Genomic DNA, 14,235 nt, shown 5'->3' with positions numbered 1-14,235 from the left:
TCCTCGTGGCCTCCTCTGGACTTGTTCCAAATCAACTCCTTTTCCCTCTGCATGGCAAGAGTTAATTGTGCGAGTGTAAGAATATTATTCCAAGGGCTCATAAAAAAGAAATCATAATTTTTCTTACAGCAGGGAACATGTCCAGTAATTGATGTGGGAATATTAATGCAATGTGTGTGTGTTATCAATTTAGAAAAGTAGAAGACATATTTCCTTAAGCTTCTAATCATTTATACATACGACCTTCATTTATACAGCAGAAGGGCTCTTCCAGAGAGCTACAATTTGCTTCAGATGTTTAGCTTGGGTATTTTGCTTTACCTTCAAACGGCCAACTTTGGGGATTATTTAGCAGTAAAATTAGAACTGTGGCTTTGAGTGTGGACCAAAGTCCTGGCAGGTGTTAATGGAACTCAACTTGAATATTTTATTCTTTAAATAGTAAAGCGTAAACCTGTATTTGTTTAGCTTTGCCTTCCCACCAGCTATATCAGGTATCTTGTGTGACTGGAATCACTGTTTTCTGTACATGGTCTGCGTGTCTGCTCCCAGCTCAGCCTTTATTTATAATCCAAACAGATTTCAGGTCCATGGAGAATTCCTTAGGCGAATGTGTGGTTCTCAACCCAAAGAGATAGGAAAGAAAACTCATTATGCAGTATAGCTCTGATTTGCAGAACGTGCCCAAAGATGCAAATAGGCACCTAAGAGGATTTTTTAGAAGGATATCAAATGCTGGAGATGAAATTAAAACAATTTAAGGCAGTCTTGAAGATCCCACTTAGTGCCTGTGTCTAAGGTTTTAGGTGTTTAGACACCTTTAAAAAGCCTGTCCATCAGCCCGCTGCAATTCATCAGTGTCCTTTGGGTTCTATTCAGAGCAAATTCTGATGCAGAGAGATTTATTTTGGTAGCAGTGCTCCCCAGTTTTGCTGAGAGACATGGTGCAGGTTACTCGGTGGGGTCGTGCTCCATTGTGGAGAGCAGCACTGGTTGCTGAGGAGAGCATGGAGGGCACTGGCACAACACAGGCTCGGCTTTCTTATTACAGGAGATGTGCTGGGAGGGATTTATGCTGGCTGAATTTTGGTGCCCATCACGGGAGGTTGCAGCTTCTCAACGCCTTCCTGTAACATGGTGACTCCCCCTTTCACTTCCCATCACCTTAGAGGAAGCCAGGGTGCTGTTCTGGCAACTCACAGATGCCTGAAGTAGAGTGAAATCAAGCCATCCTTGTTATTGGAGAGGAAAATCCTGAATCTGCCTTTGGAACCACATTACTTGGGTGCTCGGAGGGGAAGAGCTGCTCTGGGGCTCTCTTGGTTGCCATTGCCCTGAGGATGGTGTTATGCTGCCTTTCTGAAATGAAGGGAACCTGAAAGCAGGGAAAGGTCAGTCTAATCCTCCACTAAACCATTTTAATGCACTCCCTAGCCAGCATCTCCCTGTGTCCTCCCATGGCTCTGTACTGTCATTGTGTCCAGCAAAACATTCCAGACCACTGTTTGGCACCCAGCCACACTTGGAGGGCTCAGAGATGTGGCCTCTCTCAGAAATAAGGGAGAAAACCCTTTGAAGTCAAGCAGGCCCAAACTTGCAAAACTCTTGAATATTGGCATCATCCTTTTCTGGGTGTCCTTGAGTCACTGGAGAGAACTTCTGTATAACACAAGGCCAGAAATACACTTTTAAACTTGAGTCACTTGGTTTTGAACTAGAATTACTGGTTCCAGCCTGTGTTAGTCAGCCCAGAAGAAGCATTTGGGTTTATTTTCTGGCTTCACCACCACTACAGAAATTGTTTCTTGCTTGCCAAAGGAATGGGCAAACATCTTTTCATCTCACTAAAAATCAGGTAGAAAGCTCAGTCCTCAGCTAGAGTGGGACTTTCTATGGGTTAGATGCTTTGAAGAAAAGCCTCCCTCGTGGTTTGACTGGTTTTGCAGCCATGAGTGGCTGACAGCCCCTGGTGCCGAGGTATGCAACCTTGCAAGGCCTTGACAATGTAGATGTCTACAGCTCTTGTTGTGCTGATTCTGGGCCATGGACTTCAAAATCACATAAGGGGCTTTGCAGTTTGCTTTGAAATTTAAGAGAGGAGCCTTCACTGCAACTGCAGATCTCAGAAGGGCTTGTTTCAGGAGGGAAGAGTCCAATGGCTTTTTGGTGTCAGTGCAATAAGTCATACAGACTGGCTATTTTTCTTCTGTTGCACTGATCTCTTAATTTAATACAAATACATTGCTGGAGAACCGAACGAAACCGGTGTAGGTTTTAATAAGATCATAACAAAAAACCATTGAAATCTTTGACTCTTATGCAATTTAAATTCAATTTACAGTCGCTGTTTATTTTCACATGCTTGGTTGTTGTTTTAAGAAGTGGGGGTTTTTTGCACTGCTTGCGCAACTGACATCTATTGCAGTATCGGGTCGGTGCTCATAATGTGCTCTGGAATTTGTTGGTTTGGACTATTCCCATTTACAAAGTGTATCCACTTGAAAGGACAGTCTCAGAAGCAGAGAAGCCCCTCCGCAGGGAGCTGGTCCTGCTGTTTGGTGTGTACCTAACTAGAGAATATGACCTGAAGATGTACTAACTCTGTATACACGGGAGGATATCTGATACCTGCCACAGGCTGTCACCATTCCTACTGCAGGCCTGAGGCTTTGGTCTCACAAATTCCTGGGTCATGTTGCCACATCAGAGTTATGGCATTAAAACAGCATTCTTTTGTCATGATATGCCACGTGTGTACATCTCCTTTGCTCGCTTGCAAAGGCACCTCTGTATCGCTGAAAGGATGAATACTTCTATAGCTTGTGAAGTACTGCAGCTAGTAAATGGGACCAGAACAAGCATTTTGGTTTTCTATACAATGAAAAGCTTGAGCTTGATCGTATTAAAAATGTAGAAGTCCTGCTGAACGTTTGGCTTCCATCCCAGCTGGTGGAGAGCGCAAAGAAGCGCTTCAGCTGCTTCAGTGTCAACTCTTGAAACTCATTTTCTCTCTCCCAGCTTGATCAGCCACTGAAGGTCATCTTGTTGCAGGCGTTCCTAAAGCGTCCTGCGTACGCACCGAGTACATAGGCATGGGGTTTTCATTCACTGGGGAAATGATTTGTGGCTATTTATAAAGTAGGTTTGTAATTTATTATTTGAGTTTTGTTGCCTAGATTGAAAAAGTATCTGACAGTGAAATGGAACCAGCAGTTCCATTTTAATTCCACAGGGTAATAATTTTCTGCTGTTATAAAGCCTTACTCCAGTTATTATACGTATTAGTCGGTGAGGTTTTTACAGCACCACAACGACAAACTTGCCAAGCAATAAATTCCATTGAAAGGTTTCTTTGTGTCTTTAGGAAAAGCTTACATGAGATACTTCCCTACTTACATGTAATAAAAAGGGCATAATGAAGTACTCAAGCACACATTAACTGATGCTATTGTGCATTTTAATGCTTTTATTATGGATAACTTTCCAAACTGTACAAAGGAGAGCTTTTGCATTTCTCTCAATCCAGCTTTTCAATTTACAGAAAACCTGATTCACACAGATTCTGGAATGAAATCATCACTCCAGCTGCTCTGCTTTACGTCTCCCAGACCTTTGTGAATCACTGTGTGGTTTTGAACAGCCTGCTTGTTGTGACAGAAATATTTTTGTAATTGATCAAGTCTGGTTAGGTTCGGTTGGTTTGTATTTTTCACTTAAAAAAAAATAAAATTGGCATTTTTAGAAGGATTTCTTTAATTTTGAGGAAATGAGATTAATCTGCTTTTTAAGACACGATTTCCTTTTAACGTCTCCAACTAATTGAATCACAGGAATTATTTTGATTTTTGTCTCAGCCATTGTAGCTTTCTTGGCCTTTGGATGTGTTCTTTCTACGTCTTCCTTTAAAAGCTTTCAAGTTTTACTGCTTGGCAGTTTTTAAGCTACCTGCCTCCTTGTTTAACGTTCCAGGAAAGAGTTCTGGCCACTTCTGAGACCCAAACCAACCCAAACCTCTGACGCATCAGAGCAGATAAAGCAACAGGACAGAAAGCAGATGGGGCAGTACTCAGAAGCAAAGCCACGTGCCTAGGCTTAAGGCACAATTTGGAGCCTTTATGCATTTTAATTCCAAGAGAGGAATGCTGAGTCAGCGCTGCCAGGGACTGCCTGGGCCAGGCAGGGCAGCCACAGTTCACAGGTTTGCAGCTGGGACTGGGTGTCCTTGGGAGCTTGAGATCTTGAGGAACTGCTTATAAAAGAGGGGTCACATAACCCCGTGCATCTTGTTCTGGAGCGATTAACTGTAAAACTTCCTCAATGTCTGCATTTCATTCATAGATTCATAGAATCACAGAATGGTTAGGGTTGGAAAGGACCTTAAGATCATCCAGTTCCAGCCCCACTGCCATGGGCAGGGACACCTCACACTAAACCATATCACCCAAGGCTTCGTCCAACCTGGCCTTGAACACTGCCAGGGATGGAGCATTCACAACCTCCCTGGGCAACCCATTCCAGTGCCTCACCACCCTTACATGAAAGAATTTCCTCCTTATATCCAATCTAAACTTCCCCTGTTTAAGTTTTAACCCATTACCCCTTGTCCTGTCACTACAGTCCCTAATGAAGAGTCCACCCCCAGCATCCCTCTAGACCCCCTTCAGATACTGGAAGGCTGCTATGAGGTCTCCATGCAACCTTCTCTTCTCCAGGCTGAACAGCCCCAACTTTCTCAGCCTAAGATTTCAGATTTCTTGAAGCCAGAGAGCCAAACTGGATCCAGAGTCCCCTTCATCTGCACTAACAAGGGGGAGCCAGGCCCTGGAGAAAGAACTAAAATGCATCCATGCTTTCCAGTTAGCCCAGATGGAGCTCAGAGCGGTGCTGGACATGCTGCTGTGACAGATGGTCGCCGGGGTTTTTCCCCTGTTTTTCCAGGGTCTGTGGCTGAGGAAAGGCACAGTGGCACCGGGATGCCCGCTGGGTCCTCCCGAGGCTGGGGCACCAGGTGCTGTGTTGGACCTGAGCTGTGCCCCATGTGTCTGGGCAGGTTGGTGCAAGCCTTTCACTGTGACTGACATACCTGGCATGAGAGAGGGTCCTTGACAGCTTGTGTGGGCACACTGCTGAGCAGAGCCTGGTAAGGGAAAGAAAACAGGAAGGAAAGTACCATCCTCAGTGACTCGCTGGTTTCAACCCAGCGTGAGCTTTTTGGTGGTCGCTTGGGTAACTTTGAGCTGTAAATGAAGGCCCGAAATCTATTGATGCCCAAGGTGGGTGTCCTGTAGAGAATGGTGCTTGTGAAGAGTTGCCTGTTCCTGATAAAATTCTCAGGCCTCAGCAGCATTTCAGGTGTGCACCCCTGGCTTGGATGGGCACCCAATAGACTCCTTAGGCTGTCATATGCCTGGTGTGGCATCTCTGCTGCTGCAGACATGCTGGTGTGGGAGCTGTGGGAATGGCTTGGTGGTGGTGTGGACATGGTTTTCTCTTGCATGCTTCGCTCTTGGACCTGCTCTCTAAATGTCCTTTGGCCTTTTCTCAAGAGCTCTGCCCTGTGGCATTTGGTACAGGAGACACAGGTGGACACTGCCAAGGGCAGCTAGGGCATTTAGTGTTACTGGTGTCCATAGTGCAAGAGCAAAGTTGATGCTAACTCTAATTATCTTCATTTAATCCAAACCCAGCCTCCCTTTCTCCTTTGTGAGGCTGCACCCACACCTGCAGGACAGCAGGTCCCACATCTCCCGAGGTTGGGGTTTGTGTATGAGACAGAATAAAGCCTTTCAGGTAACCATACACTTGCTCCTAGGGTGCCTTATTAAGCCCAACTAAGCAATGGTTTGCAAATGAGAACAGTTGTTTGGGGTTTTTTTTGTTAGTTTCTGCTTATTGTTTCCCCAAACCACCATGGGACATTTTCAGGAGCTCATATCTGACCTGCCTGTGTTGGCATGAATGGGAGCACATGTTCCCTTGCAGGATGCCTGTTTCTCCAAGGAATCGTGATTAGGCTGGAAATGCAGCCAGAGCCACTGTGACAGGGAACCAAGCTACTGCAGGTGACCTCTGTTCCTCTGGAAGCCAATGATGACAACTGCTTTGGATGGAGGAGAGCCCTCCCAAAGCCCTTCCTGCCTGAAGTCAGAGCAGCTTCCAGGTCTTGTGAATAGAGAAATCAGGTGACCTGCCCCACACTTAGTGTTTGTGCACTGTGAATATGCCCCTGATCTCACAGGGGATGAGGAGATGTTTACTTGTGAAGGCACAGAGCCAACCACAGCTGCATTTAATCTTCCCTTACACTGCTTGTGCTGATGCATCCACCATGGCAGGGGCAGCAGGGAGGCTGGGAGGGCATCTAGGGCCAGTGGGCACCAAGTGATGGGGAGCCAGCCCATGGTGCTGCCCTGTGCTGGAAGGCTCTGGTCCTTTCACTGGAAGCCTGCAAGACCCTCAGTTTCCTTCACATACACTTGGGCTGTTATAAATTCACACTTACTGCAATGTCACTGCTTTGTTTAAATCCCTCTCAGACATTTCAGAATGTGGTATGAGGATTTATCAGGCAGACTGCTGATGTTAAGAAACGACAGGACACTTGTTTCCAGTTTTTAATGCTTTCTTGTAAAACTGAAAATATAAAACCAGCCGAGCAAATGCAGATCTTTATATACATGAGGTCTGTGATTAAAAAAATCCTTCTAGTTAATAAAAAAAGAGACGAGTTGACCAATGAGTTAAATGAAAACTGATTAAAGGGAACAACATTCTCAAACTGAAACATACTTCGCAGGAAAAAACACAACCCTTCTTTACAAGTTTATTATATAACTTACATTTACACTTTACTGAGAGAACTTACAAAACAAGCTGCTTGAAATGCTCCTCATTCCCTTAAAGCATGAATTTCAAAGTGCCACAGCAAAGGAACAGGTTCCAATATTATCTTATACAGACTATTCATGTATAAAATGGTTTGGTAAATGTGAGGTGTTTGTTTAAATGAGCACATATAGGGATACAGACTAAATAGAAGTACTTGAACAACACCTTTGTTATTACATACTCAGTTATAAGTATAATAAAGGCAACAGGGTCAGCACTGCTCTTAGGTATCTGTATAGATGGAAGGAATGTGATTCAAGCAGTGATCAAAGGCGCCATTCTGGAAGAATCCACTTTCATCAGTTCCATTGGAGACCATATCTTCAGATACACACTGTGCTTCAGAGATTGCATCATAGCCTGAAAGCGGAACAAGTTGTATGGACATGATTTAGTGCCATAGTACATATAAGGAAGGAAGCGCAGTTTGAAGCCTGGGATTATACAGTACAGCCCAGTGTTAATAAAAAGACAATAGGATTTACCATCAAAGCCTTACCCAGGAGATACACAAACTAATCTCCATGGACATTTGTGTCATAGGAGATGAAGCTCCCATTCATTTCTGTGGAAAGCTACCCATTTGCAAGTGAAGTGCAAGTATCAGAGTATGACTCTCTTGGGACTTTACAGTCATTATCTGAATAGGATGTCAAAACAATGAGTGGGCAAGGATCCTAGTAAGTGTGCACTAGAAGTGATGCAGTCCTCTTGCTTTGTGTGTTTTTCCTTCTAATGGCACTTAGGAAAAATGTTCCATGTCTCTCCCAGCTGCTCTTAAGACTCAGAAAAAATCTGGATCCTGCATGTATTGGATCCCCCTATACTGCAGAAATCAGGTGTGTGAGGTCAGGCTCACGGGATGTGTGGAAGGAGCTGTGCACCACATTGTCCTCAGCCCACCAAAGCCCACCATGCTGCCAGCTCCTCACCTGGCCCTGGTGCTTGCCAGGCTACTACAAAGCCACTATGGGGAGGAAAAATTTCTCTGCCCTTCTGCTTTTACAGTGCAAAACTTACTTCCACAGCTTTTTGAGCCTCCCTGGGCTGTGCATCCCTGTGGAAATGAGCAGCTTTGCCTGCTACCAGGCGCTATGGCAGCTGGAATGCCAGGGAGTTGAAACAACGGGGTTATTGCTCATCTCAAAGGTCAGGAACATTTCCTATTATGCCCCACTGGAACCTGCTTTTTGTTCTAGTTAAGAACATGCCTGTGAACTGAGTGCTTGATGTAGAAAATGCATCTTTTACAAATCACATTCCTGTGAACTCAAGTCCACTTTTGGATGGCTGACCCTCATGGTTACAGCACCAATACCTGCTCACATCCTCTGTGGAGCTGTTGGGAGACAACTGTTATTCTGTGCCTCAGTTCCCTATGTGGAAAATGGGGCTCTTGCTTCTTTTTAGCCTTTCTCTCACCTCTTCCACCTGCCTCACTCCGCAGGTAAGTATGTCTGGATGTGGCTAAATCAAATGCTGCATGGGCTTAACTGAGGCCTCTGGGCTGTGCAGCACCGCGCTGCCAGCAGTAGTGACAGATCCTCGGGGCTTACACAGCCAGGCCTGGTTTCAGAAAGCCCCATCAGCTCAGTCTTTAGAACTTAAATACAGGTATTTTACTGTTAGGTATGTTTTTATTATCTGAGACCTAATTCTCTACTTACTTACATTGCTGCATTTTCCTCTGATGTATGAATTCACTGTTAGTTTACAGGTCAGATTCTGCTTGTCTGCACAAACCTGGCATGCAGCACATGTCCAAAGTCTCTGGACAAGGAACTCAGCCTGTTTATATCCAAAGTCTCTGGACAGGGAACTCAGCCTGTTTATCTGCCTTATGCTGCGCCACTCCAAATGGAGTGAGCAGTATTTTGATAGACTCTGCAAGTGTTTCTGTTACGCTGATTTCCATTTGAGGAGCCTGTATACAGGGTAGATACACAACCACAAAGAGAAGCATACACCCCAGAAATCATTATTAGATTCCAGATAGAGTAAAGTATCCAAAGTCCAGACCAGAAAATAAGAATTTATTGACTGTTAATATGATTCATGGAGCAGCTGTTTGCCAGTCACATTTGGCATTCCTGGGAGATGAGATCTCATTTAATATTAATGGTGCTATAAAAGCCTGCACAAAAATTAATGCATAGCCTTGATGAATCTTGCAAACCTGAATGGTTCTATTTTACACACAAAAAGATAAGATTTATATGCTTCATATATATTTATGTTTCAGCCTTTTAAGTATTTGCATACCTCAATAACCACTCTAAACCCAAAAATACTACACAGAAACATTTCTTACTAGCGTAGCCCCAGACAGAAAAATCAACTGTTGTTGAAGTTGGTGTCTTGCCATAGTATTATTCTTTGCTCCTACAATTTCTTTAGGAAAGTTTATTTAGTCTGCTCTTTAAATATTGCAGGCTGTCAATCTCAACTTGAAATCTGATGTTAACATGAAAAAACTGTGTTTTGGTAACATCAAACTTATGAATAACACAAAAGAATTCAAAGTTGAAGCTGAAACTTCATCTTAAACTTTCCCCTTGTGCTCGTTACCGATGCATACACTTCTCTAGTGGGGAACATCAGACAAATGCACGCCCGCTCTCTCTGAACAGACGCTCCTTTAATACAAAACAAACAGGAAAGTCAACTCTAATTTTGTGGTCTGACTCAGGCCCCATTTCAAAAAGCATTTAAACATATGTTTCCAGTATTGTCCTTAACCGAGATGCCCTCCTGAATTCAGAAATGAAGACAAGTATCTCAGAGATGTGTGAGTAAAGAGACCAGTAAATGGTGTTTCATGGTTCTGATGTACTCACATTTTGTTTGATTTCAGTAAGTCTGTCAAATCTTAATTGTGGTTTTAAAAGCAGAGAACAATGCTTTACACAAATGAATACTTCAATCCTGAAGCACCACAGTAATCCAGCTACCATAACTTGTTGTAAATTATACGTTATGCAAATAAGTAGTTAAATGGGAAAACACAATTGCCATGGATGTGCAAAGCACAAACACAAAGGAACTGCTGAACAAAACCAAACTGGTCTTTTTAGCTGAATTTATCGAAGCAGCGCGTTCCCATTTTGTAAACATCGGGATTGCGAAACAAAGCCACCCTTTGATTCCTGCTTCGAAGGAATAAAAGTCCCTGCTGCCGCTGTTTTCTTCAGAGTTGTGTTAACTATCTATCTTCTTAACTTTGACTATAAAAGCCTTCCTGAGCGTACCTGCAGAGGATGAACCATGAATAGCCCACACAATAAATGTGAGAGGTGTCTTGCTTGTCAGCTCTCCTGAAGGTGTGTGCTGCCTGTGACATCCAGCAGAATGAAAGGAGAATTTGACTGTCCATCAGTCAAATGCAGCAGGACTAAAGAAAATAAATTAGCTTTTCTCCTGGGATTTTTATAGATGCAAATGAATTTCAGTGACTGAGTTTTTTATGCAAGTATATTTTTGTAATAACATTGGCTATAAAATGTGTTCTTTTCCCCTCCTCCTAAAAATATCACATAGGTAGTTCTTTATAGGCAGAATAAATTACCTGTTGAAGCTAAAGGTGCATTGAGTATGTGATAGCCATTCTGTCTCAGAGGATTAAAGCAGTGGGATTCCCCTGTGAGGACATCACTGGTGACAGACTGGTCCATTGTTCTGTAGCAGTCTCCATAGTGGAAACAGTTTTGTATAGAGTGAAAGCTGCCTTGGTAACCTGAAAACAGATATCACACACACATTTTAACACCACTGTAATGGTATTAGATCTATTTCTGTCACAGTATTTCATTACTATTGTGGGGGTTTTTAGTCCCTCAGTTTAAACTATGGAATAATGATCACGTTGTTCTATAAGGCGTAATAATATAGAAGCTACATCAGACTCATTCCCATAAGGGGCTGTGGACTCTGATCCCCATCAAGCAGGGATGTGCTTCATTTCAAGTAGCAGATCAGCTGAACCCAGTCAATAGCCCACTTGTGTTCAAAGCTACGTACTTTGGGTTTTGCCAGCAGAAACTGTGACTTGTGCACAACAAAGGAAAGCAGGTAACAGTAAAGGACAAATGAATTGCTGAGGAAGGAATTTTACAACTTGGAAGTATGTGCCAACATCCTAAAAGAAAATGTTATTTGCTCCCTTAAGGACAACCTCAAAGCATGCCACAAGTTGTATACCAACCATGGCCTGATTTAATGATTTTCCTTCCTCCTGCCTCAATAACCTCTTCCTGATTCCAGGTGCATCACACACTATTTGCACAGTCATATTAACTGTCTGTTTCCTTACCTTCTCTCAAAGTCCCCTCTGAAATGATGCTCCTTCCCTTACATGCAACTGAAGTCAACCAAGTCAGGCTTTAAGTTTAGTAGAACGTGCTATCAGGATTTTCCTCTGTTTGCCAGGAAAAATAGAGAGCTGTTGCCTTTCTTCCCTCGGCCTTACTCAGACTGAAATGTTTCCTAAGGAACCAGGTAGTTCAGCCAAACAGACACAACCACATCAGCCGCTGACAGAAGCCAGCACAGCCCCACTCAGCAGTGACTTGCTGGGCTGGTTGTGCAGCTATTCAGTGTGGTTGTTTAGAAATGAAATACCTGGGCCTATCACCAGAGCCTGGGCGCTGTACAGGGGGGATTTGTCCCTTACAAGTCATGCAGTGTCTGAGGTTTTTCCTGTTAAGAAAGATCCCCTGTCTTTTTCTGCATTTTCCCTTTAATTCCAAAGTTTGAGCAAGGAGATAGGCAGCATCTGTTCAGTCTGGTCATGTTTTCTAAGGTGGTAATAAATAAGGCTGAGGCAATTCTTTAGTGAAAATACAACGAACTCATCGAATGGGGAAAGATTTGCTCTGGAGTTTCACAGTTTCATATGTGTTTTGGCAGAACCTGCATGGATTAGATGATTCATTTCTTAAGAACCTGTAATCCTCCACCACAAAATACCTAAACTGTTGATATCCATGATTGGTGAAGTACTAATGGATGGCTGTGTTAGATAAAGACACTACACACACTGTACCAAAGCTGTTTGTATTTGCTGCTACATAGAAGAAGGCTGAGAAATTTGGAAAGCTGAGTATTAAATGATGCATGTCCTTCCTTGGAATAAATAGACAGCCACCTCTATTTACTGCCTGGAGAGTCTGGCTCAACCAGCCAAAGAGCTCTTTTGAGAGGTAGCAAAGCCATCTTTTGATGTGGTTTTAGGTACAGGGCTTTATTGATTGGCTTTTGATAATTATGCTGACTTTTCTGTTTACAAAATATGAACTCCCTGCTATAAACCTTCTAAAAATACCTCCTTCTGAGATGAACAGTGAAAAAAAATGAGACACTTGGCTTCAGGCGAGGTGTAACTGGTTGCAGAGAGCACTTATATGCACTGCTAGCGAAAAAAGTGAACCTCTTCCAGGAAGTCTGCTATACACATCACTTCTAGGGAAGGCATGACGTGTATTTTCTCTGTCTCTGTAATTGCTGCCCTTTTGTCACGCTCCCAGGCTTGCCTTTGTTAGCTCTATTAAACATCTTTATGATCTACAGGGCTGGCACAGTGACTCAGAAAATCAGAGAACAGCCAAGCCTGGCAGAACCGGATTGAAACTAGTTGGATCCCGGGTTTTCTCAAGACCTAGGGGTAAAGATTTCTTTTGAAGTGTTTTCAGTTTCACTGTCTAGCTGCTCAGGAAAACATACCTGAGGCACAGAACTGCCTCAGAATCAGAAGGCTGGAGAGAACTAAAATGCTCCATAAGCATTCAAACTCTCCATTGGGCTGCAGCATCTGTCCCTCAGCATCACTGTGTGATGATCTGAAAGGGCAGCACACAAAAGAGTGACTGGAACTATCCAGTGAAGAGACACAATGTAGGAAAATACTAGTGTTACTTCACTGTTGTAATGACCAGGAGCAAATTTCTCCTTAGTGCTTCCTGAAGGAAATACAGAGAAATGCAGCATTCCAATTCTAATGTGATTGAAGATGTGATAAATGCAAGTAGCGAACTAAAGACGTCAGCATGAGGAAGGGAAAGGTTGCAGTGTTGGTCACTGGTCACGTAAAACAAACCATGGCACTAAAAATGGGACTTACTAATCCTTCTGACCTCAGCACTATAGTGAAAGCTTCCTTTTCCATCAGCTTCAGAGAAATGATGAGACAGTGGGACCCTATTAGAATGGTAGAGGCTGGGTAGGAAGAATTGTGCTTGTTGTATTAAAACCTGTGTTTCAGAATGTAGCCAGCTGAATGTTAATCTTGGAAGGTGGAAATGAGTCTTGGAGCGAGTGAAACTGCATGCCTCCAGGTTGAAGGACTGCAGGATCAGTGAGTTGCTATGTCAGTTAGACTGTTTTCACGACTTTTTACATACTTTCTATATTCCACCCCCTGCTTCAGGGGAACAATCAGAGAGTTTCTTTTGGTACCAGGTAGGTTGGCTCTTCGTGATGGCCTTCAGTAGCACAGCATGGGCCAAGAGGCCAGTCAGGCTGTTCAGAGGAGCTGAGCCTCACACATCTTTCATACTATTAAAAAGGGAAAACTGCCAGCTTGTTTAAACACTAAGTGTTCCCAAACCCCAAAGTAGTTAGACAAGAGATGGAAAGGCCATGTGAGTTAAAGCAACCACAAGGACTTTTGTAACAACGGCTGCTCTTGCCAGATAAGGTTTCATTCATTTTACACAACCACAGGAAATGAAACTTGTTGCTCGCAGGCACTACAATGTTTGATTTGCATATATAGTACAAGTCAGAGCCTTACTGCACTTATAACACCTCTAAAATGTGCAGTATGAAACAAGGGTGCTTTTGGTTCATGCCATTTAGTTGTGGTTCCTCTGGATTTCTTCAAATGGTTTACACAGAAAGTATTAGGAATCGTGATTAATATCCCATAACTAACGGTTCAATTAACAACCACATATGGATCAGAGTAAACTAAACATGGAGTAGTTTTTACTAGTTCTTGAAAAAGACTTCCTTCAGTGGTTAATATGAAGTAAGCAAGAAGGCTTGTCTGGTGCAAAGAGCCTGCTCCTTCTCGGAGCGCAGAAGTGTAATACCCATTTGGCAACCAGTGTTTCGCCAATATTTGTTTTTCCACATGGATTTCAGGTTTTCCTTCAGTTTTGATTTCAGTCAAAAGTTTTCTGAGGTTCATTTTCAAGTGAAGAATTGACTAAATGTCCTGTCAGTTTAAGGGATCACTATGAAATGGTTTATGGACAGTAGATGTAGAAATATAGCAGTTAATAAAGGAATAAGCCGAGTTCCAAACATAACACTGAGTTAAAAATTTGCTTTGAAATAATTTGTGACAGA

General features: G+C 43.1%; 1 protein-coding gene and 1 long non-coding RNA gene across 6 annotated transcripts in view; one reads left to right on the top strand and one right to left on the bottom strand.

Moving 5' to 3' along the window:
* LOC133207698 (uncharacterized) overlaps positions 1-14,235 on the top strand; it is a 69,967-nt gene that overhangs the window by 20,281 nt on the left and 35,451 nt on the right. The window lies entirely within an intron of this gene.
* The window catches only part of GLIS1 (GLIS family zinc finger 1), a 208,627-nt gene continuing 201,202 nt past the window's right edge, over positions 6,811-14,235 (bottom strand). For all 5 annotated transcript variants that reach the window (XM_061344778.1, XM_061344780.1, XM_061344781.1 and 2 more), the window contains 2 exons: positions 10,454-10,621; positions 6,811-7,248 (listed from right to left, as the gene is read on the bottom strand). In XM_061344778.1, the coding sequence (XP_061200762.1) occupies positions 7,112-7,248; positions 10,454-10,621 (305 nt within the window). In that variant the 3' untranslated portion in view covers positions 6,811-7,111. The remainder of the gene's footprint in view (positions 7,249-10,453; positions 10,622-14,235) is intronic.

The sequence above is a fragment of the Neopsephotus bourkii genome, unplaced genomic scaffold (genome assembly GCF_033783945.1).
Source record: "Neopsephotus bourkii isolate Nb327-2 ecotype Australia unplaced genomic scaffold, CSIRO-AGI_Nbou_v1 NB_234, whole genome shotgun sequence".
NCBI lineage: Eukaryota > Metazoa > Chordata > Aves > Psittaciformes > Psittacidae > Neopsephotus > Neopsephotus bourkii.
The sequence above is the reverse complement of the archived record's forward strand: the minus strand, read 5'-3'. Positions and strand labels throughout refer to the sequence as shown.